Source organism: Mus musculus, chromosome 12 (genome assembly GCF_000001635.26).
Source record: "Mus musculus strain C57BL/6J chromosome 12, GRCm38.p6 C57BL/6J".
In the NCBI taxonomy this organism is placed as follows: domain Eukaryota; kingdom Metazoa; phylum Chordata; class Mammalia; order Rodentia; family Muridae; genus Mus; species Mus musculus.
The window spans coordinates 16,693,880-16,719,290 of record NC_000078.6 but is presented as its reverse complement, the minus strand read 5'-3'; the positions used below and the strand labels follow the sequence as shown (position 1 = coordinate 16,719,290).

Here is a 25,411-nt window from a genome sequence, read left to right as displayed (position 1 = left end):
CTCTGGTGAGCCTGACAGAGAGAGGGACTAAGTCAGAGACACTGGCTCACCCGAGTCACAGAGTTGAGTACAGGCATATTAATCAGAGCTATCATGCCTTCTGTCCTTGGGGGAAGGAGACACTCAAAAGCAGTGTGTAGGAAACTCCTTCTGAGTGACACTGGCTGCTCTCAGTGAAATGCTGCCCCCTGGTGGAGGATATGAACTAGGAGCCTTGTCTCAGACGAGGGTTGGGCTCTAAGGAAGCAGGGGACCTCCTCCTCAGAAATGCCAGATGGGGTCCCCTCTACCAGGTACGCTGGTATCTGATGTTTTGAGAGTACTTACTGGGGAAGAGTCCCAGTAGAGGCATTTCCTGTTAACCTTCTAGAGGAGGAAGAGAATCCTCAGCTGCAGCCCTGCCCTCTAGTAGTTCAGAAGCACTTCCTAGAGGAGCGGCCCGTCCTCTCTCTGAGGAGTTCTTCCTCTGTTTCTGGGACTAGTGTTGTGCGAGCTGAACACCTGGTGCAGAGGTAGGGCCCTATCTCTGATGCAAAGAAACCTGCCGGTTTGAAAGGGCTTTGTAGGGAAAGTACTTCATGCCCTTCAACCCTGTGCTACTTTGTTTCTCTCTATTTTCTTCTGCTTTGGTCTGTCTAATGATGAGGTTGCATTTGAGGTCCCTTTGGAGGGACTCTACGACAGTCAATCTCAAACTGCCTCAGGCTTCAGAAAAACCCAGGCACTAGTGACAGCATGTGCACTACTAGTGACAGCATGTGCACCCTTACCGTTAACTCAGAGGCCCTCTGTGGTAGCTCTAAGGAGAGTCTAGCAGAGACAGCTTGGATGAGCATCTTCCAGGTCTGTGTGTGCTCTCTGCTTCCACTGAAGGTGATGTTACCCTCAGCCTGGGTTCAGATCATCTGGGAGCTCCAGTTATCAGAATGACGCGCTCCCCACATGCTGAGCTACTTGAGTTCCTTGGACTAGGCTTGTGCTCAGACAGACAGGTTTTTGTTTGCTTATCTTGTTTTTAAAGGCAGAGTCTCACCATGTAGCCCTAGCTGGCCTGGAACTTACAATGTAAACCAGGCTAGCCTTGAGCTCAACAGAAATCTGCCTGTTTCTGTCTTCTGGGTGCTGGGATTAAAGGCATGCACCGCCACCCTTGGCTAGGTGGTTTTAAAAGTGTCCAGGTGAATTTAAAGTACAGCAGGGTTAAGACAAGGGGCTCTAGAGATGAGAAAATTTGTCAGGATTTTCAAGAAAATATGGTGGCCCATTCTTGGTACTTTGAATAATTTACAAATAGATTTAAGTCATGAGCATGTTGCCGTCTAGAGTGGGCAGAGACTCACATGCAACAGTGGGTCCAGCCTCTGGTCTTCCTTTGCAACATGTGACATTAGCTGTCCAGGTTGGATGGGGGGTGACAGTGGGGTTGGAGGGCAGGAAGGGGGTGTGCAGTGGATCAGCACTGCCCTCAAGTGGCAAAATTGTGTTGGTGCACTGAGTGCTGGACATTTCAGTAATAGGAGGTTGATGCTGGTGGCTGCAGTTTACTGAGCCCAAACCCTTGGCTAAGCATTTCATTTAAGCATTTTACTTGTATTCTCTCTACTTCTGATTAAACCACTTTCTCATTAGATTTTGTTATTATTATGGCCGTTTTTTAAAAATGCATCTTAGAGAGGTGCAGCCTAAATGCAACTGTGGAGTGAAACATTATAAAAATGGACAGGGTGTTTCCTTTTGCCTAGAGACTTGACTAGAGCTTAAAACCCATTGTAAGGCTGTGATTTTTTTTTAAAGGCCGTGATTTTTAAAACTACCAAGGGCTAAGGATAGTGTTAAGGTTAAGCCCAGTGTTAGAACATCTGCCTAGCACGTGCAAGGTCCTGGAGTTGAGCCCTACCTTTGTAAACAAAACAAAACAGACGGACACTCCAAATCAGGAAAGGTTTTTATTGATGCCAGTTTCCAATGGTGGCCTAACCCATGCTCTTAACTATTGTCTAGGTATCTTGCCAAACTCTGGGCCTCCCAAAAAACGGCACAAAGGGTGGTCCCCGGAGTCTAAATCAACCACGGATGGTGGCTTCATTCAGGGTGGTGGCAACAGAGCCAAGCACGGTAAGTGGCTAAGGCCTTGCCCAAATCCTAAAGTTGGGTACCAGTGGTGGTGGCCTGCTAGCAGCATGTGTGCATATATGCACACGTGGGCAGGCAGATGTACAAGGGGGTTCTGAGCAGCCAGACCCTGGCATAGCAGAAGGACCTCTTCTCATGTTCCTGCTGCTTCCTGAGGTCCAGTCTCCTGTGATAGTTCTGTATCAGCCCCCTGACCTAGCAAGGTCTCCAAGCAGCTCCTCAGCTGATGGTGTGGACAGTGTTTATTGGCGGGGAAGGTGGGGCTGAGTGAGTCCACAGGTTTATGAGTATGGAGGCAGCAGTTTTGTGGGCGGGTGGATGTTGGGCGGGCTGGGGACAGATGCCTCCTTTGCTGTGTTTTACTAATCTACTTGCTGTGTTTCTAGAAGGTACCAGCATACCTTGTGTGCCCCAGGCTGGCTTGGTGGGACCAGCTTCAGTCACCTTCCCGGTGGTGGCCTCTGGTGAACCAGTGTCTGTTCCGGACAACTTGCTGAAAATATGCAAGGCCAAGCCAGTGATATTTAAAGGCAAGTACAGCAGTGCACCCAGCAGTGGAGGTAGCGAAGTGTGCAAGGACTCCCACACGAAACTGTGACCTCCTCTCAGTCCGAGTCCATAGGCATCTTCCTGAGCGAATCTGGATGCTATCCAGGGCAATGATCAAATGAAGCGGCCCCAGGCTCCAGAGGGCCGAGAACGACACAGTTTGTCCCAGCAGGGGCATAGTGACATTACCCAGGACACTCACTGCTTGCTCATCTGCTGTCCTTTCCTTCATTCTCTGTTTCACTGAATCCCTGCTGTACTCGTCCAGCTACTGCGGAGGACTCGGGGGATGGACGAAGCAACCCCGTGGCTTTGTTCCACTGTCACCCCAAGCCACCAGTCATTTTGGATTGTGCAGCATTCAGACATAGTCACTGTTCCAGAAGCATTAGATAAGAGAGGATTTGATCTCCTCTGTGTGGTGGCTAGTATAGGTTACCTGGAGGTAGCATTGTAGCTCTTTCATGCTGTTCTGTGGGTGAATGGGTGAGAGAGGCGAGGCTGCAGAACTGGGACAGGCTGCAGGACTCAGAGGTGGACCCCGGCTCACAGACCGGCATCGCACACTGAGCAAACTCAGCGCAGTCTCTGCTTTGCTCGAGCGCACTTCCTTCCCTGATGCCCACCTCAGCTTCCCGGCCAGGCCAGCAGCTCTGTAACTTAGCTTTCATCCGGTTCTTAGGGGGGCTTCCGGCAGCCCCTTGCATGACAAGCGTGGCATCCCTTTTCTAAGGTAGCCACAGTGCCGCTTGTAAGCTGGCACATTTGTGAACGGTGCTGTCCAGCTGACCCCGCACCTCAGCACCAGAGGGGAGTAAACAGAAAGTTGGATTCACAGGCCTGCCCCAGAGACAGAACATACCTAAATTCTGAAACTTGGAGATGTGGGTGGGGCCAGCACATGTCTTAGCAAATCTGTCACACTTTGAGTTTGAGAAAGTTTTTCTCAGGAAGTGGCTCATGGAGTCCCATAGTGAGAGTCAAAGAGGGACATTCTTTCTCAGCATAACTGAGCATTTACCATCTCCCCATTGTGCAAAGGCTTAGAGAAGGTCAAGTTCTTGTCTAAGGTCATGTAGCTAATGATGACAAAGAAGGGGTCAGACCCCTGCTTGGGCAGGTCTACCCTAAGAGCTGTCATCAGAAGGATTCTAACATCCACTCCAGCACTCCTCAAGGTTGTTCACTTTCTGATCTTTGGGTCTAGACACCGACCTGTTTTGTTAACTCTGTTAGCTAACGATCCTTGGGAGGGTGCAAGGCGTGGTGGTGGGTCACACGTCTGGCGAACAGTCCTCACTGCGACACACATGCCGGCTGTTTCGAGGCCATTGCCATTTGGTTCTGGGCAAGCTTCTTTAATTTGGGCTTGAACTTGCTCAACTGCAAAATAAAGAGATTGGATGGCATGAACAAACAAATGCCCTGCCTATGGCTGGACATGATAGATGACATTTTGTCCTAGGTTCTAGTAGGGCAGAGTAGGTATACACAGCAGGGACTGTAGCAGGTCTGAGATTTCTCAGAAAAGGAGCCTCTGAGAGACCTAAGAGTTCTCCTGGCGCTTATGCTCAGGGGAGCTACAGTGGTACCTCACCAAAGCCGAGCACAAGACCAGTTGCTGAATTGGTTTTCTTCTCCTCTAGGCCATGGGAACTTTCCCTACCTCTGCGGAAACCTGAATGATGTGGTCGTCAGCCCCCTGCTGTACACCTGCTACCAGAACTCCCAGTCGCTTGCCAGGGCCTATGAGCAACACGGTGCCTCCACCATGCAGCCCATATCTGAGGAGACACAGCTGTTGCTGACCGTCTACTACCTCGTCCAACTCGGTGAGCCTGTGGCCAGCTGCTGGTTAGGGATGGATCTCAGCGGGAGGACCAACTAGACTCGGGAGGCCAGAGAAGAAGATGAAGAGCAGGTTTGCCCTGCCCTTCCCAGGGAGGGGTCAGCAAACAGAAAGGTGCAATGAACAGAGTGGTTCAGAGACTGTTCACTCACCTGCTGTTCCATAGCTCCATACACAAAAGACATAGGGATGTCACCAACACTGTGCCCCCAGAGAGAGTCAGCTCAACCAGGCAAGAGGAATAAGAGGGAACTTGATGGGGTGTGGGCATGGTGGGGGGGCCGTTAGGGTTATCAAGACAGGCCTTGACCACCAGAAGGAACAGCCTTCTGGAGAGCTGAAGAGAGCGCATAGGCGGGGGGGGGGGGTGTAGGTGGGTGATAGCACAGGTCAGGAGCTGGCTGTGGGTAGGAGCACAGATGGAGGTGTCTGGGGTATGAGAGAGCACAGAAGGTGTGTGTGGGGTCAGGGGTGGACACAACAGGTGAGTTTGGGAATAAGTGGAAGATTTGTTGGTTACTTGCAGTTGTATTACTCAGCTGCCCCAAGGACTGAGAGTTCTTAAGTCCCGTGGATGCTAAGGCCAAAGGTATAAATTCAGGAAACACAGCCTTGGTGTCTATGTGGATGTGTCCAGGCCAGCTGTGACGCACTGTAAGCAGTCACTGGTGGACACTGAGGAGCTCAGGCTTGACCCTCAATGCCCAGGTCGTCAGAGGCTCAGTGGTGAGGAGATTCAAGATGGAGGCACAGGACCCAGCATCAGGTCTCTCTGAGGTTCTTTCCCAAGATCCACTATCTATCAACTGTCATAGCTTCATCCAGGATCCAACCTCACCATCACCACCTTCCCCATGCTTGTGAGAACCATGGACCAGACAACACATTCTTTCTCCTTGTCTAGAGACCAGGGGTATGACGGCTAATCTGTCTATTCTAATCTGATTATCTATTTCAAATCACAGTCAGAATTATCTAATAAAAATAAAGACAGGAGGGCCACTGAGATGGCTCAGGGGGTCAAGGTGCTTGCCATCAAACCTGAAGATGAGTTTGATCCTGGAACCCTCATGATGGAAGGAGAAAATGTTCAGTTTTGACCTCCACACATGTTGTTCTCTAGCATTCACAAGAAGTAAATGGAGGGGGCTGGAGAGATGGCTCAGTGGTTAAGAGCACTGACTGCTCTTCCGGAGGTCCTGAGCTCAAATCCCAGCAACCACATGGTGGTTCACAACCATCTGTAATGAGATCTGAAGACAGCTACAGTGTATTTACATATAGTGAATAAATAAAATCTTAAAAAAAAGAAGTAAATGGAAAAATAAGTGAAGCTATATATAGGCCCATTGTATTAAACTCTGGCACAGCCCTGCGCTGCTAGTACAAGCTGCCTTTTACAGGCTGGGAAGTTGTAATAGGCTTGACCAACCTTTTCACGTTTGCAACAACAGCGTTGTCACAACAGACTGGGGAACTGCATTCAGAAGTTTTAAAATAGCAAAAGTATCATGGTCTTTTAAGAAAGTTTATGATGTTTGTGTTGGGCTACATTCATAGCTGTCCTGTGGGCGGGGCAGCTAAGGTCTCATAGCTGGTGTACGGATAACTGGGTGAAAGTCTGATAACCTCCCTTCCAGTTCCTCAAAGGCAACATTAGACTAGAATACCCAGGTAATTCATAAAGGAAAACACCCATAGAGACTTTAAAAAATGACCTTACCAGTCACTGAAGAGAGACCTATGAGCAGTGAACCATTTTTCCCTCAGTGCCCAAGAGATGGTACCCACGGATGCTGAGTATACTGGACCAGAGTTGCCACACCAATCATGCCAGAGGAAGCCGACTTTTGAGAATTCAATCATAGGCTTTCTATTGCTGCGATAAAACACCATGACCAAAAGCAATGTGGGGTGGAAAGAGTGTATTTCAGCCAGCAGTTTCATATCACAGTCCATCACTGAGGAAGGCCAGGACAGGAACTCAAACAGGGCAGGAACTGATGCAGAGGCCACGGAAGAGTTCTGCTTACAGTCTTGCTTGACTTGCTTTCTTATACCATCCAGGACCACCTGCTTAGAGGGAGTACTATCCACAGTAGGCTAGGCCTTCCCACATCAATCATCAACCGAGAAAATTGCACCATAGGCAGACTTGCCCAGCAGCCAGGGCAGTCTGGTGGGCATATTTTCTCAATTGAGGTTCCTTCTTCCTAAATTACTCTAGCTTGTGTTAAGTTGACATAAAACTATCTAGCATGCCTGCCTAGGAAGAAACATGGTGAACTTCAGACACATACTTCAGAAGTACCTACAGAGGAATTGCTTGAAGAAACACAGAGATCTTCAGTAGCTACAAGGATGACCAAGTAGCCCCTACACACGAGAGGCATTTACACCCACCAGCAGTACTAGGCAAGGAGACCATAACATATGGAAACCTGTTTGTAGGGTGGTGGTTAAAAATCAAGTTGAGTACCCACGATCCTTACAGTAGGTGGAGAGAAAGATAACGTTTTTTTCTTTATGAACTTTCAGGATGGTGGGTTTGTGGCTGGCTTCATTTTATATTCTCTATTCTCCAAGCCTTGGTAACTTGACATCACGATTTCAGGCTGTGTGATTATAAGTGCGCCTGCATATTCTGGGATGTGTGCAGCAGCATTGGTGGCAAGCTGCCTGTGCACCTGCCCAGCAGTGCTGACATCATTTCTGTGCCACCACCATGTCTTGCAGCTGCAGACCAGGTGCCGCTGATGGAGGACCTGGAGCAGATCTTCCTACGCTCCTGGCGAGAGTCACACCTGACAGAGATAAGGCAGTACCAGCAGGCGCCTCCACAGCCCTTCCCGCCAGCCACCAGCACAGCAGCACCTGTGACTTCTGCACAGCTGCCCTGGCTGGCCGGCCTGGCCGCCAGCTCCTGTAATGACAGTGTGCATGTTATTGAGTGTGCTTACTCCCTGGCCGAGGGCCTCTCTGAGATGTTCCGGTTGCTCATCGAGGGGAAACTCTCCAAGACCAACTATGTGGTCATTATCTGTGCCTGCCGGAATGCCGCCATTGACTCCTGTATTGCTGTCACAGGTGAGTCCTGGCCACCCCTTGTCCAGTGGGAAAGCCACACTATTGATTGCCCAGTCTCCCAAAAGAGTGAGTCTCCTTTTGTCTTGGGGTTCTGGGTTGCAGGGGCAGTTAGTTCCTTAGTCCATGCTGGTGGCTTTAGAAGACAGCCTTGGTCTCAGCTGTGCTGGTTTTAGCTGCTTATTCCTGGAAACATGCTTAGTTACAGACGTTTTTGCTATCAGTGGCTGGGTTAGCATCGTCCGTTTAATTCCTGGAGAGACTGGGGCCAACTTTGGAGTTTGAATTGCCTTGGCTACAAAATCTGACTTTAAAAAAAAAACAAAAAACCAACCCACTTACACCACCACCCTGGCCCCCAGTTATTTAAGGACCAGGCCGAGATAAGAAACAATGATAAGAAACTTTGCTAGTTAAGTATTAAAAATTTCCCTGAAAGCCTACTGTGTGCAGCCTCCTGGGGCGGAGGCTCAAGATGGCATGCTGGAGGGAATTCCCTTGGTCAGACAAGCACCAAGCACACAGGCTTTTGGGGTCGGGGTGGGTGCTGTTCTTTTCAGTGGTTTGATTTATCTCTATTTTATGTGCATTGGTGTTTTATCGGTATGAGGATGTCAGATCCCCTGGAACTGGAGTTACAGACAGTTGTGAGCTGCCATGTGGGTGCTGGGAATTGAACCCAGGTCCTCTGAAAGAGCAGCCAGTGCTCTTAACCACTGAGCCACCTCTCCAGATCCCTTGGGGATACCGTCTTTATTCATAAATGGTATATGTTTTCAACCTAAGGTTTTTGTATCATTTATAATGAGAAGTGCACATTGCTTCTGCAAAGCATCTTGGTAGCTTCTTCACACTCTTGGCTCCTCAACTGACTGGCCTTTCTTAGTTCACTTTTGGGTGTGAGTCCCACCATCTTTAATAAGCCCATGTTTCCGCAGTGTGTCCGGCACCATTGCCTGTGTTCCGTGAGGCCAGCATTGATGTTAACCATTTGGGACCAAGAGGATGGTGGGTCTGGAAGGCTAGGAGACTTGTCTGTGCCACACAGCTGGTGGTGGCATACAGAGTCAGGCCCAGGGGTTTTCTCTAAGTGATACTGGCCTTTGTGTTCCCCCTTGATCAAGGCGCTGCAAGCCTTCGATTCATTTCTTTGTGAGGCATGGTGCCGGTGCTTGGGGTATGTCAGACCTCCTGTCACCTAAGAGCTCATGCTGAGACAACCAAAAGCACTGCCCTGTGCTCCAATGACAGCTGTTTTTGTTTTTTACTTTCCAGGGAAATACCAAGCCCGCATTCTCTCTGAGAGCCTTCTCAGTCCTGCTGAGTACCAGAGAGAAGTTCACTACGAGCTGGTCACTGGCAAAGTGGACTCGCTGGGGACATTTTTTAGCAGCCTCTGTCCAGGTAAGCTTTGAGGCAGTGCGTGTGCACACACGGAAATGACTTAAAGGTGGAGGGGAGGCTGCTGGGCTCCCCCACCCCTGGGATCTGCTGCAGCTGAGCTGTTGCGTCTGCTTTCCCCATTCTGTGCTCTGTCCTCTGCCTCCTCCACAGAGCAGTGCTTATGGTTGTCTCTCTGTCTTCCTGCTCTGGCTATAGAGCAGGGTTGGGAAAAGGCTTTGTGCTCCCTGTCTATCTGTCTATCTATTTGGGATAGGGTCTCCCTTTATAGCCTAGACTCACCTCAAGTGTTCAGTAGCTCTGTCTCGTCATCTGAGATGTTGGGATTACAGGGATGGGCCTCAGCTCATGGCTTGCCCTGTGTTTAGCGCCGTTTTGTCTTTATCTCTGTGGCTTATTCAGTTACTCAGATCCACCACCCGCTCTAGCTTCTGGTCTCTCAGGAGTCCTTTAATGCTCTTTAAGAAAGTTCTATGGACCAATCTTTGCCTGGGAAGGCTCAAAAGACCTTCTCTTCTGACCTTAAGTACCCTATTTCTGTTTGACCCCATCCTCTGTGGAGCCATGGTATATTCTTGTGGATACAGTTTCTGGACAGGGAGACCATGCCATTTCCATACATGACTTCAGGCCAAGAGCAGGCACAGTAGCTGGTCCAGGTTTGTTGAATTTCTCCGAGATGCAAAACCCACTTTTGTTCTCTGTTTTGGGCAGAGGGTGACATTGACATTTTGCTGGACAAATTTCACCAGGAAAATCAAGGCCATGTCTCTTCCTCATTCACTGCTTCCTCTACCAAGAAGACAGCTGTGCTGGATGCCAGTGGGGTCCCGGTGTGCACAAGTGAGTGGTGAGGAGGGGCACAGGTAGGCACAGTAAGTGACGGACAGAGAGAACACAGTTGGGCATAGAGTGAGTGACAGAGGGATGGCTGTCGTGTGCACAGGCAATGGTGGCTTGTGCGTAAGTGTGCCCAGTGAGTATTAGCAGGGGTATGCACAGGCGTCTCAGGTATGTTTAGCATGAGATAAGGAAGCCTTCAGGAATGGGTCTAAATTTTACAGCACTTGTCCAGAAATTTTGAGACCTTGACATTTCCAAGGGGCACTTGGAAGGCAGGCTGTATCCTTAGCATTAAAAAACAGACCTTCTGCTAGTTTGAAAATGGGAGGTTTGGATGCAAGGTCATCCTCTCTTCTTATGTTTCTTCCCACCAATTCTGTTCCCACCAGTGCACTGTTTCATTCAGATAAGGGTTTAAGGAGCTTCGACCATTTCTTTCCCCTCCGGGGACCGTGATGCTCCTTCCACAGTCTAGTGTCATTGCCTGAGTGCCGTCCTTATTATCTGAAGAAGGAAGATGTCTGAGAGGATGCCCCAGGGTCTGCCTGAGAGAGCATGCACTTGAATAAGAGAGTGCCTCTCTCCTGGATTGCTTTGTGTATCTAGGCCTCCCCTTCTGCTTTCTGGGACTCCTCCACCTCTAGCTGTGCTCACTGGGGATCCCTGGGGCTCTGGCTGCAGGTTACCACCAGGAGCCACGGGGCGTCCGGCCCTTTCAGCTGGCGGTGGCACAGAAGCTCCTTTCCCACGTGTGCTCCATCGCAGATTCCAGCACCCAGAATCTGGACCTGGGGTCCTTCGAGAAGGTGGACTTTCTCATTTGCATTCCACCGTCAGAGGTGACCTACCAGCAGACCGTGTTCCACGTCTGGCATTCAGGTAGCGGGGGACCCTTCAAGGAGTTGTGAGTCCTTGGATCTGCCCACGTCGTCACAGAATGGATGTTGTTGCCACGCTTTGCTGTAGATGGATCAAGTGTTATTGTTGCCCATTTATCCAAAGACAGTGGTTTTCCTCCTCAGGATTAAAAGTAGAGCCAATAGCTGGCTATCTTTTTGCTATCTCTTCTGTTTTGTGACTGGCTGCTGCTGTCACTCATGCAGCGTGTCTTACCTCCTCAGTGGCATGACCTTGGGCTTATGGCTTGAACTTGAGGTGATTCTGTCAGGAGACTGGGCATTTCCCATCTCTTAGCGATACCTGTTTGAGAGCTGTTGCTTCAGGGGCTTGCTTTAGCTGGCACCACAGGAAGGGGGAACTGCACACAGCCAGACCTTTGCCCAGCTCCCTGGGCTGAATTGCTTGGAGATACTCTCCTGCCCACGTATCTCTACTGTATGCCCTCCTGCTGTTGCCCTCCCCCGTCAGGGCAGGTCACACAGGCTGACCCACAGTGTGTAGGTGGTGACGGAACCCAGGAGCTCCTGAGGTGTTCTACTATGTTGCAGGGGTTCTGCTGGAGCTGGGCCTGGAGAAAGAGCCTGTGACCAAGCAGAGGGCGGAGCAACACGTTCTGAAACTAGACACGGAGGCCCAGGCAAGATTTAAGGCCTTTCTGCAAAACTCCTTCCAGAACCCACATACGCTCTTTGTCCTCATCCACGACCACGCCCACTGGGATCTAGTGAGGTCAGACCTCCTGGTCTGTGACGGTGACATATTTCTCCTTGGGGATGAGGGCACAAGACTTGAGCGAGGTACTGGGGCCCAGTGCTTGGAAACAGAGGATGTGGGGGAGTTTTCAGCATCTTAGAGCTGTGTGTCATCCCTGAGACCACTCAGTGCAATCTCCAAGTTCTAAGGACTGAGTGTTATAGAAGGGGGAGCATCAGGTGGCGTCAGAAGCCAGGCTGGAGGTGTTGGTGGAAGAGCCAGGCTTTTAGCCAGGACTTCCAAATTGCAGCCTGAGGTTGTTGGGTGAAGCCCTCCCTGCTAGAACTCTGGGCTAGGATGATGGGTGGTGGGGCCCTTCCTGAAGGTCCATGCCTTTTATTCATTTGAAAAGGCTCTCACCCTAGATGTGCATGAGGTTGCTCAGTTGGAGACTGCTGGTGGCTGGTCACCTTCAGGGGGTTGCCCTTGTAGCTGATCAGTTAGCCATCGCCTCTGGTGGAGGTGAGGAAGGAAGGACGTTCCTGGACCAGGTCGTAGAGCAAGGCTTTGCTACTTACAGATTGTAATTGTTTAAGCTTGCCAGGGCCTGGACAGTTGGCAGTCTAGAATCCCTGTGTGTTTTTTGGAGGAATGGAGCATCTGGAAGTGGCAGAAGCTGCTTCTTCTGGTTCTTTCTTTTGGGGACAGGTATCTCAGGTAGCTGCCTGGAACCCAGAAGATGCAGCACTGACCTCTTCATTCTACCCCATAGACTTAAGAGACAACCAAGGCCATTGTCTTCCAAGGAAGCTTGGGGCAGGCCTGGCTTCTGAGACCCTAGATCCAAAATGCTTCCTATTCCGTTAATGCTGTCTTCTAAAATAATGAAAAATCTGTCCTCTTAGGTTATCTTTGAATCATTTCAAGTCAATAAGACTTTGTTTGACTTTGTAGATATTATTATTATTATTTTATTCGAGGCAAAACCTGGTCTCCTGTAGCCTAAGCTATCCCTACATCACTAAGGATGATCTTGAATTTCCGACCTTCGTGCCTCCACCTGCCAGGCGCTGGGATCACATGTGTGCACCACCATGCCCTGTTTTACATTGTGCTGAGGACAAATAAGGGCTTTGCACACAGTAGGCAAACGAGCACTATACCAGGCAACATCCTCCGTGCGTCAGGAGGACACTAGGAGGCCTACCTGGTCCCCTGAGTCTCCTCCCTTCCTCACTCACATCCCCATCACCTCTTGACACAGAATGAGGTAGGAGTCATTGTTCTAGAGTGCACCCAGTATCATGCAAGAAGTCCACCATAGCTCCTTCCCTGATAGTCAGGTTTCCTGTATGTATCTATTGTTAAGAGTCCCCAACAGATACAAAGTCTAGTCACTTTTTTCCCTAGTCCTGGGCAGAGCAGTAAGCTTCAACTGTAGGTGCCATTGGGGAACTAGTTGTAAGTTTTAATTAGCTGCCTTATCCTGGTAAGGTTCTCCAACCTTAGTAATTCTATTTAACGTTTGTCTCCTTTTCTCTCCTCAGCAGTGCTGTTCATAACATCTACTCTCAAAGTGACCCATCTGTGGGGTTAGTGGACAGACTGCTCAACTGCAGGGAGGTGAAAGAGGCGCCCAACATTGTGACCCTCCATGTGACCTCTTTCCCGTATGCGCTGCAGACTCAGCACACCCTCATTAGCCCATACAATGAGATCCATTGGCCCATCTCCTTCAGTAATGTGAGTGCGGCTGGGCCGTGGTATAACCAGTATCCTTAAGTTTAGAGACCCTGGCTTTAGTAGAAGCCTTAGTCAGTTGGGAATGAGTGGCTTTCAGCTCCTTGGATCTTTGGTTTGGTCTGGGGTTAGATTTAAAGCCTCTCTGGATTTCTGGAGAAATTTCTGAAGCCCGTCCATGGGTTGATTTCACATTTTCCCCAGAAACTGAAGCTCTGAGTCTCAGAGCAACATTCCAATGATTGTTCTCCTGGCACTGGATAAAGACATTGAAGATGGAGCCCTGGGAGACAGGAGAGGTTTGCACTCGACATGGAGTGGCTTGCCATGATCAAAGCATTCTTCAGCCAGAACTCCCTCCCTCTAGCCTGGGAGGCTTGCTTTAGCTGGCCACCTGTCACCATTTATGAAAGTAGATGCCCAGAGTTTTTGAGAATTTGAAAATTCCATGGGCATATGAGCAATAAGTACCTTAGAATTCTGGATTTCTTTAGAATGCTTCAGTCTTCCCACAAACTCCCAAGGATAAGGAGGTTTGGCCTCCATCCCATGCCATCAGAATCAGTATTTCTTTTCTTTTTCACTGTCTTCTGATATAACACAAGAGGGCATCAGATCCCATTACAGATGGCTGTGAGACCATGTGGTTGCTGGGAATTGAACTCAGGACCTCTAGATGAGCAGTCAGTGCTCTTAATGCTGAGCCATCTCTCCAGCCCCAGAATCAGTATTTCTATGGCACTTCCAATGGGCGCCACTCTAAGTGCTTTATACCCATGAACTTATGCAAAAGTGCCAGATGATCTTCAGATGATCTTCTGATTTACAGATGGCAAGAATGGGAAGAAAGGGCTGGGCCACTTGCACAGGACCCCTGTTGGGAGATGCCCCAGGGACAGGCTCCTTAGCCCCAGTGTTCACCCTCTCCACTATTTGAGAGCAGGGTCACACCTTTGCATTTTGAACAGTCTCTCCCAACTTTGCTTGGCCCAAGTCGGAGGAGTTCCTTCATTCATTTGGAAAGAATTTTATATCAGTGTAAGAAAGTTGAGTTTACCCCTCCATCATCCCCAACCACGAAGACACTGGGGCCAAATGAATGGGAAACAAGTGGTGGGAACACCATCTTTGCTCTTCGCTTTGGGCCGGCAGGATGATACTTACAAAGTACTCACCCCCATGGGATCACAAGATCAGTACCTGTTTAGAATCAGTGGTTTTCAACCTTCCTAATGTTGTGACTCTTTAATATAGTTCCTCATGTTGTGGTGACAGCCCACCACAAAATTATTGCTACTTCATAACGGTAATTTCGCTATTATTTTGAATCATAATGTAAATGTTTGATATGCAGGATATCTGATCTGTGACCTCTGTGAAAGCAACATCCAACCCCTAAGGGGTTGGGACCCACAGGTTGAGAACCACTGGTTTAATCATGATGCCAATCAACACTGTCCACAGACCTGGTCTATGAACCCCCAGCTTTCCCTGTGAATGTGACACTTGAGTGACAGTGCTCTTCTGTTTAGGGAGTGGACCTGTATCATGAGAGTAAGAAGTACTTCGGGCTGTCTGAGTTTATTGACTCCACCCTGTCAGGACACAGTCTTCCTCTGCTCCGATATGACAGTTCCTTTGAGGCCATGGTCACTGCATTGGGGAAAAGGTACGTTTCTCATAGTAGAAATGCTTGGTAGCTTCAAGAGTAGGTGAGACATGGAAGCCTGAGCACCTGGGCCACTGAGTTCCAGTAACACATCATAGCACTGCCGTAGCTCTTGAGGACTTACTCTAGCTTGAAGAATTCACATGAGCATCATGGATCAACTTGACATAAGTTCATTCATTTCTCTTGGAAACACAGTGATGATGTACAGAGACCTGGTTTATTTCAGTGTTACTTAGGTCTCTCTCTCTCTCTCTCTCTCTCTCTCTCTCTCTCTCTCTCTCTCTCTCTCTGTACATTAGTTTGTCTTAATTCAGATAAGGATGTGCTGTGCACATGTCTGGAGACCAGAGAACAACCTCAGGCGTCTGTTTTCCCCTTCTGCCTCGTTTGAGACGTGGTCTCTTGTTTGTTTGCACTGAATACACAAGCTAGCTTACCTGTGAGCTTCCTGAAGTTCTCACGCCCTTAGGAGTGCTGAGATTATAGGTGTGAGTACATCTGGCTTTGATGTGGGTGCTGAGATTTGAACTCAAGTCCTTATGCTTGCACAACAGGCTTCTTACCCACTAAGGCATCTCCCTTGTGTCTGTTTTTGACACATGGGTTAGAACTGCCATGCAGTCATGGGAACAGTGAGTGTCCTTGTGCAGGGACAAGGTGGTAGCCACGGTTTCTGAAGTGAAGGAAGGGATTCTTGCCCTTTCTGTCTATGTCCTGGTTTGTAATTCATCTGTCAGGTTAGACATCTTGTCATGGCTCTAAGAACTCACTATAATTTAAATGGTCCCAGTGTAGCCTTTAGGGTGATCTCCAAGTCTGGGGACTTGGCAGCTGTGTGTTCTCCTCTTTCCAGTGGGAGCCTGGGACAGACTGCCTGCTGTACTAGTTTCCTTGTCACTGCTGTGATGATACACCTGATGAAAGCACGCTAGGGAAGGAAGGGGTTATTTTTGCTCACCGTTTGAGGGTGCAGTCCCTCATGGCAGAGGGGTCATGGGAGGAGTGTGAAGCAGCTGGCTCCATCACTGCCACAGGCAGGAAGTGGAGAGAGATGAACGCTGCTGCCCAGCATGCGTCTCTGTTTTTACTGAGTGGGACAGCGCCACCCATTTTCAGGATGGTTCTCCTCCATCGCTTAAACCTCTGAGAAAACACTCTCACAGATGTGCTGTGTCTCTGGGATGATTCTAAACCTTGTCAAGTTGATAATGAAGACTGGCCATTATATCCAGCTTCTGGGATGAGGTGTCTGGCTAATGGCGAGAGCATGGATGCATGCTTGCAGGCATATGCATCATACCCAGTGCTGGAAAGTCATGAGCAGGAGCAGCTGTAATAGACCTATGCTTTTGCCTCCGAGCTGGGAAAACAAAAACAAAACAAAAAACAAAGGCATGCGTGCTTTGGTTCCTAAAGTCCCCAGCAACTAACCGCTACAGTAGTGATTATCAGTCTGTGTGTCAGGACTTCTTTGGGGTTGAACAACCCTTTCACAGGGGTCACCTAAGACCATTAGAAGACATGTCGATCGCAACTCATAAGAGTAGCAGAATTACAGTTATGAAGTAGCATAAAAATAATTTTGGGTTGGGGGGTCACTACCACATGAGGAACTGTATTAAAGGGTTGTGGCGTTAGGATCGTTGAGAACCGCCGCCCTACAGGATTCTGTTGCATCTGTAACTTGGGAATTGCCTGTGTCTTGGATGGCAAGCATGGCCAGCCCAGGGTCATGGGCATGGTCTCTCTGTGTTCCTTGCAGGTTCCCCCGCCTGCACAGCGCGGTCATCAGGACCTTTGTTCTTGTGCAGCACTATGCGGCCGCCATGATGGCCGTGAGTGGCCTCCCGCAGATGAAGAACCATACATCAGTGGAGACCCTAGAGATCACCCAGAACCTCCTCAACTCCCCGAAGCAGTGCCCTTGTGGCCACGGGCTCATGGTCCTGCTGCGCGTGCCCTGTTCACCCCTGGCAGCCGTGGCCTATGAGCGACTGGCCCACGTGCGGGCTCGCTTGGCTCTGGAGGAACACTTTGAGATCATCCTGGGCCACCCCAGCTCCGGTATCACTGTAGGCAAGCACTTTGTGAAGCAGCTCAAGGTAGGTGTTGTCCTCAGGGGCAGAGGGCTTTTGCAGGAGCCACTGAAGGTCAGCAAGAAGGGGTGGTGTCAGCAGGCCCTTGAGATGTGAGCACCCCTCCACCTCCTCTGCTGCTTCCCCATCTCTCATCCCCAGGCTCCCTATGTCCCCCAACAGAGCCCGCAGTATCAGTCTGTGTATGAAGCATGCTATTTTTCTATTCTGGAGGCACCTTTCTCTTCCTTCCCCTTAGCTAAGGCTTATGCCTTTAGAATTCAGCTCAATCTATTTTCCTTTTTTTATGAAGCCATATTTCACACTTGAGGAGGGCACAGTCTTTAATCCTGTCCAAGTGATGAAGGAAGGGCAGCTCTTGGTCCCTCAAAGTCAAGCACAGTGCCTGGTCCCTTGTAGGTTCTTATTAAACACATAGGTGACAGAGATATAAAGGGGGTAGAGAGAGTTGATTGAAAGAACAGATAGGTGGAAGCCATGAAAAGGGGGTGGGGGGTGGAGGGGCAGGGGCACAGTCAGCACCACTAGAGAACACTAGAGGGATATCAGAGGCAACTGGGCCACCCACAGTCTTCCAGATGTTCTCACACATCCCCTCCTGCTGAGGAAGATAGCCAGGAACAGAACAAAGCTCCCCACCTGAAAACACAGTGGCTCACCACACACAAGCAGAACAAAGTTCCTCCTTTGTATTACGAGGTGGACTGTGAGGGTCACCAATTAGTGGATGGATGTCAGAGTGTTCTGGAGCCAGGCTGGTTAGGAAGTGTGGTTTGTACAACTGCATGTCTGGCTAGTATGCTTTATTTTACATTCATTTGTTTACTGTTTATGTGTGTGTGTGCACACATCATAGGATGTATGTAGCCTTCAGAAGATAACTTCTGAGAAGTGTTTTTTCCCTTCTACCAAGTGGGTTCTGGGGACTGAACTTGGGTTTGGCAGCAAGAGCTTTGATAGCTGAGCTATCTCATCAGCACCAGTTAGTGCATTCAGCCCACAATGGTAAATTTGGATCCTTATGAATACTCACCCACATCTCTCATGTCTGCAGATGTGGCAGAAAATTGAGGATGCAGAATGGAGGCCTCAGACGTACTTAGAGTTGGAGGGCCTGCCCTGCATCCTGATCTTCAGTGGGATGGACCCTCATGGGGAGTCACTGCCCCGGTAAGTCAGGAATCAGGGCCCCTGGAGTCCTGAGGAGATCAGGAGGGCAGAAGGACATCCTGTGTTGCCATTGTCCGATCCCAGGTGGAGAATTCACACACCCAGTTAGCAGGGGTGGCATATTTGGGCTCATTTTCCAGAGCAACATGTCTGATTTGTGGAAAGTATTTCCCAGTTCTTAGAGGAATAGTATTATTGGGTGGGGGTAGGGGCTTGGAAGAACAACAGTGCCAGACTGAGGGGAAATGAACTCAGTTTGGGGGATCTCTGTGCATTAGAGAGGACAGTCCATGTAGGATTGTGACCATCATCCCCAGAGCTGGGGCCAGTTATCCTGGTTCCTTGACCATTGTGGTGACTGGGGAAGGGGTGGTTGGAGGGCTCCTGATGTCACTCAGAAAAAGTAGGTTGTTGAGTACAAAGAGTAAATGTCATTCTATTACTGTTGAAGAGATACTATGACAGAGGCAAAATATAGAAGAACACTTTTAATTGGGGACTTGCTTACAGTTTTAGAGGGTTAATCCATGATCATATCATGGAAGGAAGTGTGGCACCAGATAGACAGGCCATGCCTATGGCACTTCACTAGAGAGCAGGAGCTGAGAGCGTCTGTTATGAGAGAGAGAGAGAGAGAGAGAGAGAGAGACAGACAGACAGACAGACAGACAGACAGACAGACAGACAGACAGAGAGTGGGCCTGGCAGAGGCCTTTGAAAGTTCAAAGCCCAATCCCAGTGACACATATACCTCTTCAAAGGAGGACACATCCCCTAATCCTTCCCAAAAAATTCCACCAACTGGGAAACAAACATTCACATATACAAGCCTATGGGAGCCATTCTCATTCATACCTACCTGTGTGTCCCTGCAGTCACCACAGGCACATGACCTTTGAGTGACTCCCCTCACTTTCTAGGCTACACACACTTAGGAGGTCACTTGGCCTCCTACAAGGCTCTCCTAGAAGTGATTGTGTCTGATTCTATTGCTGTCATATCCCTAGCTTCTAGCACAACCCCCAGGGGAAACATTAAGTGTGGATGACTTAATTGAATATCCAACATTCAGTCTAACAGTACACATAGGTCCTTACAAATTTTCGGTTTTATCTAAATAGGGAGAAAAAAAAACAAAACCAGAGTCTCTGGGAAACTGCACAGCTTGCCAGTTTCCAAGCCTCCGAGGAAATGGCAATGCTGAGTGAGGTTCAAGCCTCACTTCCGCCCAACCCGATAGTCAGTGGTATCTCGATTCCATGCCCCACAGGAGTAGATCCTGGTGGGTGCCCGCAGAGACTTAGTGTGAAGCTGGCTTTGGTGTGATGAGCTCACATTAAGCTTCTCCATGTATCAGAGACCTGTGGTCTAAAGAGGGAGGCAGGCATGGCCCTGTCACTCTGTCCTCTAGCAGCAGAACCTCCTGGGATGGGAGAGGCATGCAATGGATACCTTCTGTCCTCCCCAGGTCTCTGAGGTACTGTGACCTGCGTCTAATAAACTCCTCCTGCCTGGTGAGGACAGCCCTGGAGCAGGAGCTGGGTCTGGCTGCCTACTTTGTTAGCAATGATATCCCCTTGGAGAAGGGGCCCAAGAACGAGGCCTTGGAGAGTGATGGGGAGAAACTGAGCAGCACCGATGAAGACGAGGAGGCGGGGACAGAAGGTGAGGGCGTACCTAGGTGTTCTCGCCTCACAATCCCTGGGGCATCCGCTAAGTGACATCGTCCTCATAAGATTAGGATTGTGCCTTTCTTCCTGCTCTGTCCTTGGTGGTGTGGGAACATGGGAATCCCTATAGGATCTTCTATGATCTAGAATTCATAAATAGGAGGAAAGTGGTCATTTCTTATGGCTCAAGTTTATGCTTGGTTTCAGTGCTGGTAGATTCCTCCACTTGTTGCCTCTGTTGGAAACTCACTCGCCCACTATAATGCTGAACGCTATTGAAGTTCATGAGACCAGGCAACAGATCTGTAGTCTCCAGGAGTCTCATGCCATATTTTTAATATGATATTCAAATAAGAGCAGCATCTGGTTTTAGTCCACAGTACAGTGGGAAAATAGCTGTGCGTTTGCAGGTAGACATGTCAAAGAGATGGGTGCAAAGGCCACTTACTCCTCTGCCTCCTGACTGAGAGATGAAACATGACAGACAAAAGTCTCCCCTGCCTGCAGCTTGTCCTACAAGATGGCAAGGCCTTCTCACCATGACTTTCTGGGAGGTGGCTAATTTTAGCATGACTGTGACCATGGTATTAAATTTTCCCAGTTCCCCATTGGCATGGCCACACTCACTGACCTGACCTGACCCACTTCTTCCTGTTCTGTTCTTACTCTGTTGTGAGCTCAGTCTAGCTAAGGGTGTGTTGTGTGTTGTGTGTGTGTGGGGGAGGGGAGGGCTAAAATGGCAGCAGGTGAAAGAATGAGAGAGAAGAAATGGAAGGAGGTGTGATTACTTCCTCACTTCTGAACGCCAGGCTGCTCAGGAATGGTGACTCCTCTGTGTTCTCAGGGTGTTTTGAAGCAGGCTCTACGTCAGAGCAGAGGGGCCCTGTGAAGAGGGAACGCTCCCACTCCCACGACTCTGCATCGTCATCCCTCTCCTCCAGAGCATCTGGTGAGCCTCCACTGGGAACATCACACCTGGGGCCGCCTTGGATTCCAGAGACTGAGAAGAACACACAGGGGCTGCCTAGTCTAGGCTTCCATTCAGGACCAGTGAGAACAGACTCTAGATTCATCTAGAACTGATTCAAGAATAGCCTAGAACTAACTGGACACCTGAAGCCTCGGAGACAGGACAGGGCTCTAGTGTCCAGCTGTTCCTGCTGGTAGGAGAGATCGAGGCTGCCCCTGGCTACAGAGTGGACCGTAGCATCCTGGCCGTGTGGATAGACCTCTTCTGGTGTCCCTTTCCTAGATGTTGCTTTCAAGGATACTGCCTGGGGAGAGCAGGAGTCTTGTCCAGAGAAGCAAACATAGGAGACTTCATGAGAGAAACAAGAGCTCACAATGCCTGTACCCAAGAGGAGATACTATGAATAAAGTCTCATGTGGGCACCAACCCCAGGAGATCCTTGGTCTCTGAGCTCAGCCAAGACCTCATGCACAGAAAATAGCACTGCCCATCTTAAAGTATGTAACACAGTGGGCGTTCAGTGTAATCTGAGTGTTGAAAGGTGAATTGAGTATGAACTCTGTCCTTAAGAAATGTCATCTATAGCCAGGCGGTGGTGGCGCATGCCTTTAATCCCAGCACTTGGGAGGCAGAGGCAGGTGGATTTCTGAGTTCGAGGCCAGCCTGGTCTACAGAGTGAGATCCAGGACAGCCAGGGCTACACAGAGAAACCCTGTCTCGAAAAACCAAACCAAACCAAACCAACCAACCAACCAAACAAACAAACAAAAAAAACAAAAAAACAAAAAAAAAACGAAAAAGAAAGAAAAAAGAAATGTCATCTAGGGGGCTTAGGATGTCACTCAGTTGGTGGAATGTTTGCCTGTCATGTGCAAAGCCCTGGATTTAATTCTCAGACTGACATAGTGGCACATGCCTGTAATCCCAACACTCAAAGGCTCAAGGATCAAACTTTCAAAGCCATGCTCAGCTACAGAGAAAGTTTGAGGCCAAACATAATAATCAGGGTTGTGGGACTGGGGAGAAGTGGGAATAAGGAGGGGGGCTAACCAGGACTAAGGATGTATGCTTTATGGAAATCTGTTTACCACATAAACTAAATCAGAAAGAGGAGTGAAACAGAACAGAGCAAAGCTAAGTTCATCTTTGCTTGTAAACACCAGTGCTGGGTTAATCCTCTCTGTGTACAGAGTCACACCAACTCCTTTGAGTTGTCTCACATATAAGACAGACTTAGGGCAGTTGTTTATCGCAGGTTCCAGAGAATAATCCTCTCTGTGTAGAGCCTAAGGAAGAGGTGTTCCTGGGTAGGGGATATTCTAGGCTGAGAAGCTCAGGGGCATGTAGGCTTGTGTGGGGTTCAGTGGAGCCTAGCTGAGATTAGGGAACACCAGTCTGTGGTCTGGGGTAGGGAAAGCTCAGGGCCCAGCAGGAGATTTGCTTTAGAAGCCCAAGGATGATAGCAGGCACCATGGTGGTCTGCCCCCACGGATCTGCACATTCTTTGCATCAGCATGGCGCTCTGTGACTGAGGGAGGTTAGGTTTGTGGAGGAGAAGTTGGCTAAATATATGTCCACCAGCTTTGGCTTAAATTGTCCCAGCATACCTGGGGTAGTCACAGGAGCAGCTGTGAGTTTGATCGCTCGTTCCTGGGCTACCTCTGACCATGCTCCTCTCTTTTATAGGCTCGGTGCTCTATGGTGAGTCCCTGGCCCAGCCCTCAGGACCTCCTCAGGGAGAGCTTACCAGATCACCTCCATCCTGTGGCCCTGCAGAGGAAGGCAGGGCCCCTGGGGAAATCCAGCGCCTCCGAGTGAGTCAGGGGTCTACAGTCATCAGTAGGCACAGCCCTGGCCTGGTCCCACAGCCTGATTCTAGCCTCAGGACTGGTCGGAGGAGCTTGCAGGTGCCAGCCGCCCCGTCCTCCCAGCTGTCCTCCTCCTCGGGCTCATCATCCACATGTGCGGTGCCCACTGCCAATGTGCTGGTCCTTCAAGCCTCTCAGTGCTCCATGGCCAAGGCCTGCCGGCAGCCACCCATCGTCTTCCTGCCGAAGCTTGTGTACGACATGCTCCTGTCCACCGACAGCAGCGGCTTGCCCAAGTCTGCCTCCCTCCTGCCTTCCCCTTCAGTCATGTGGACCAGCTCCTTCCGCCCCCTGCTCAGCAAGATGATGACATCAACTGAGCAGTCTCTCTACTACCGGCAGTGGACAGTGCCCCGGCCCAGCCACATGGACTACGGCAACAGAGCTGAGGGCCGTGTGGACAGCTTCCACCCCCGCAGGCTGCTGCTCAGTGGGCCACCTCAGGTGGGTATCATGCCTGCTGCCCCTGCACAGGCCAGGCCTCCAGGGTCGTCTTCAGTTTTACTGCCAGAGGGACACATATTCATTTTGTGTAGCTTTTGTGAGTGTCCTGGTTTCATTTCTTTTTTTTTTTTAATTTATTTTTTATTAGGTATTTTCCTCATTTACATTTTCAATGCTATCCCAAAAGTCCCCCATACCCACCCCCACAATCCCCTACCCACCCACTCCCCCTTTTTGGCCCTGGGGTTCCCCTGTACTGGGGCATATAAAGTTTGCAAGTCCAATGGGCCTCTCTTTGCAGTGATGGCCGACTAGGCCATCTTTTGATACATATGCAGCTAGAGACAAGAGTTCCGGGGTACTGGTTAGTTCATATTGTTGTTCCACCTATAGGGTTGCAGTTCCCTTTAGTTCCTTGGGTAATTTCTCTAGCTCCTCCATTGGGGGCCGTGTGATCCATCCAATAGCTGACTGTGGTCATCGACTTCTGTGTTTGCTAGGCCCCGGCATAGTCTCACAAGAGACAGGTACATCTGGGTCCTTTCAGCAAAATCTTGCTAGTGTATGCAATGGTGTCAGCGTTTGGATGCTGATTATGGGATGGATCCCCTGGTTTCATTTCTCTTGCTGTGCTAAAATACCCAGACACAAAACAACTTAGAGAAGAAAGGGTTGATTTTTTGCTCACAATTCCAGGCCACAGTCCATCATAGCAGGGAAGCCAGAGGCAAGAACCTGAAACAGCTAGTCACACCCACAGCCGAGAATGGAGACCTGTACGCATGCGCGTTGGTGCTCAGCTCGATTTCGCCATTCTTTTTTTTTTTTTCCATTTTTTATTAGGTATTTAGCTCATTTACATTTCCAATGCTATACCAAAAGTCCCCCATACCCACCCACCCCCACTCCCCTACCCACCCACTCCCCCTTTTTGGCCCTGGCGTTTCCCTGTACTGGGGCATACAAAGTTTACGTGTCCAATGGGCCTCTCTTTCCAGTGATGGCCGATTAGGCCATCTTTTGATACATATGCAGCTAGAGTCAAGAGCTCCGGGGTACTGGTTAGTTCATAATGTTGTTCCACCTATAGGGTTGCAGATCCCTTTAACTCCTTGGGTTCTTTGATTTCGCCATTCTTAAACCATTCAGGAAATGAGCCAGGAAATGATCTTGCCCAAGTCAGGCTGTGTCTTCCCATGACAATTAACATAATTAGGATAAACCCTCAGAGACATGGCCGCAGGCTAACCTGACCTAGTCAGTCCTTCAAAGGACACTCTTCCCAGTCACGTGTGGTGGTGCATGCCTTTAATCCCAGCACTAGGGGAGAGGGGGAGGGGGGCAGAGGTAAGTGGCTTTCTGTGAGCTCGAAGCCAGCCTGACACATTGTGAGTTCCAGGACAGCCTGAGCTACATAGTGAGACCCTGTCTCAAACAACAGCAGCAGCAACAACAACAACAACAACAACAGACTTTTTCCCAATATAGTGTCAATTATTGCAGTGAAGACTCCGAGGACCCAGAGTGAGCAGGAAGAGGAGGAGGGTGATAGTAACATTCCATCCCTTGCCAGCTTCTTCTCATTGCCCAACCCCAGTTTTCTCCTCTACCTGTGTGGGGCATAAGGATGGTGTCTGGATAGGAACTACTTGCAATTTCTGGCTGAGTTTGACCTTCACCATCATACAGAGTATCTGAATAATTTTTCCAGTTAGGTACCAAGTGTCAGTATGTGCTGGAAGGATTTTGTGAACTAGTAATGGAGAGTTGGACTCAGCTTACTGTCAGTTCATTATGTATCTATCCTTCAGAGATCACTTTACCTGATGAATCTGCAGGAAGCAGGACTGGGAGATGGCTCAGTTGGTGAGGCGCTCACTGTGCAAACACAGTGATGTGCTTTCAGCACCCACGTAAAAAGCTGGGTGTGGCATCAACACCTATTGTCCCAGTGCTGGGGAGACACACACAGGATCCCTGGGGTTCACTGACCTGCTAGGATAGCTGCATTAGTGAGCTCCAGGCTCAGCAAGAGACAGGGTTCAAAAATAAGGTGGGGAGCAATTGAGGAAAGTACCCAATATTGACTTCTTGTCTTTACACACACTTGCACATACACACAGACCGACACACACAAGGGTCTGTGTGTCCCTTGTGGCGGGCATGGGAAGAAGAGGGTGGCATGATCTTTAGAATTGGTCAGGGACTGAGAGAAGACTCCGGGATCTAAGTGCCCAAGACCACATTTTGTCCAAACATCTCCTGACACACAACAAAATTTAATCTTCCCAATTAGAGGTGTTAGAGCCTTAGAGTGTTGCACTGACTG

At 49.5% G+C, this 25,411-nt stretch overlaps 1 protein-coding gene across 21 annotated transcripts in view; it reads left to right on the top strand.

The window, feature by feature from the left end:
• The window catches only part of Greb1 (gene regulated by estrogen in breast cancer protein), a 130,780-nt gene that overhangs the window by 82,104 nt on the left and 23,265 nt on the right, over positions 1-25,411 (top strand). For 10 of the 21 annotated variants that reach the window (XR_381189.4, XR_872413.3, XM_006515096.3 and 7 more), the window contains 15 exons: positions 2,002-2,115; positions 2,520-2,663; positions 4,329-4,514; positions 7,268-7,618; positions 8,891-9,019; positions 9,731-9,859; positions 10,541-10,738; positions 11,308-11,488; positions 13,000-13,195; positions 14,725-14,861; positions 16,627-16,966; positions 18,015-18,130; positions 19,599-19,795; positions 20,645-20,749; positions 22,457-23,082. Coding sequence is in view for 17 of the 21 variants with exons in the window: in XM_006515096.3 (XP_006515159.1) it covers positions 2,002-2,115; positions 2,520-2,663; positions 4,329-4,514; positions 7,268-7,618; positions 8,891-9,019; positions 9,731-9,859; positions 10,541-10,738; positions 11,308-11,488; positions 13,000-13,195; positions 14,725-14,861; positions 16,627-16,966; positions 18,015-18,130; positions 19,599-19,795; positions 20,645-20,749; positions 22,457-23,082 (3,149 nt within the window). In the remaining 4 variants the exon portion in view is untranslated. Of the gene's footprint in view, positions 1-2,001; positions 2,116-2,519; positions 2,664-4,328; positions 4,515-7,267; positions 7,619-8,890; positions 9,020-9,730; positions 9,860-10,540; positions 10,739-11,307; positions 11,489-12,999; positions 13,196-14,724; positions 14,862-16,626; positions 16,967-18,014; positions 18,131-19,598; positions 19,796-20,644; positions 20,750-22,456; positions 23,083-25,411 lie in introns of those variants that run through there. The other 11 variants (XM_006515100.3, NM_001252071.1, XM_006515099.3 and 8 more) reach the window with 10 other exon arrangements.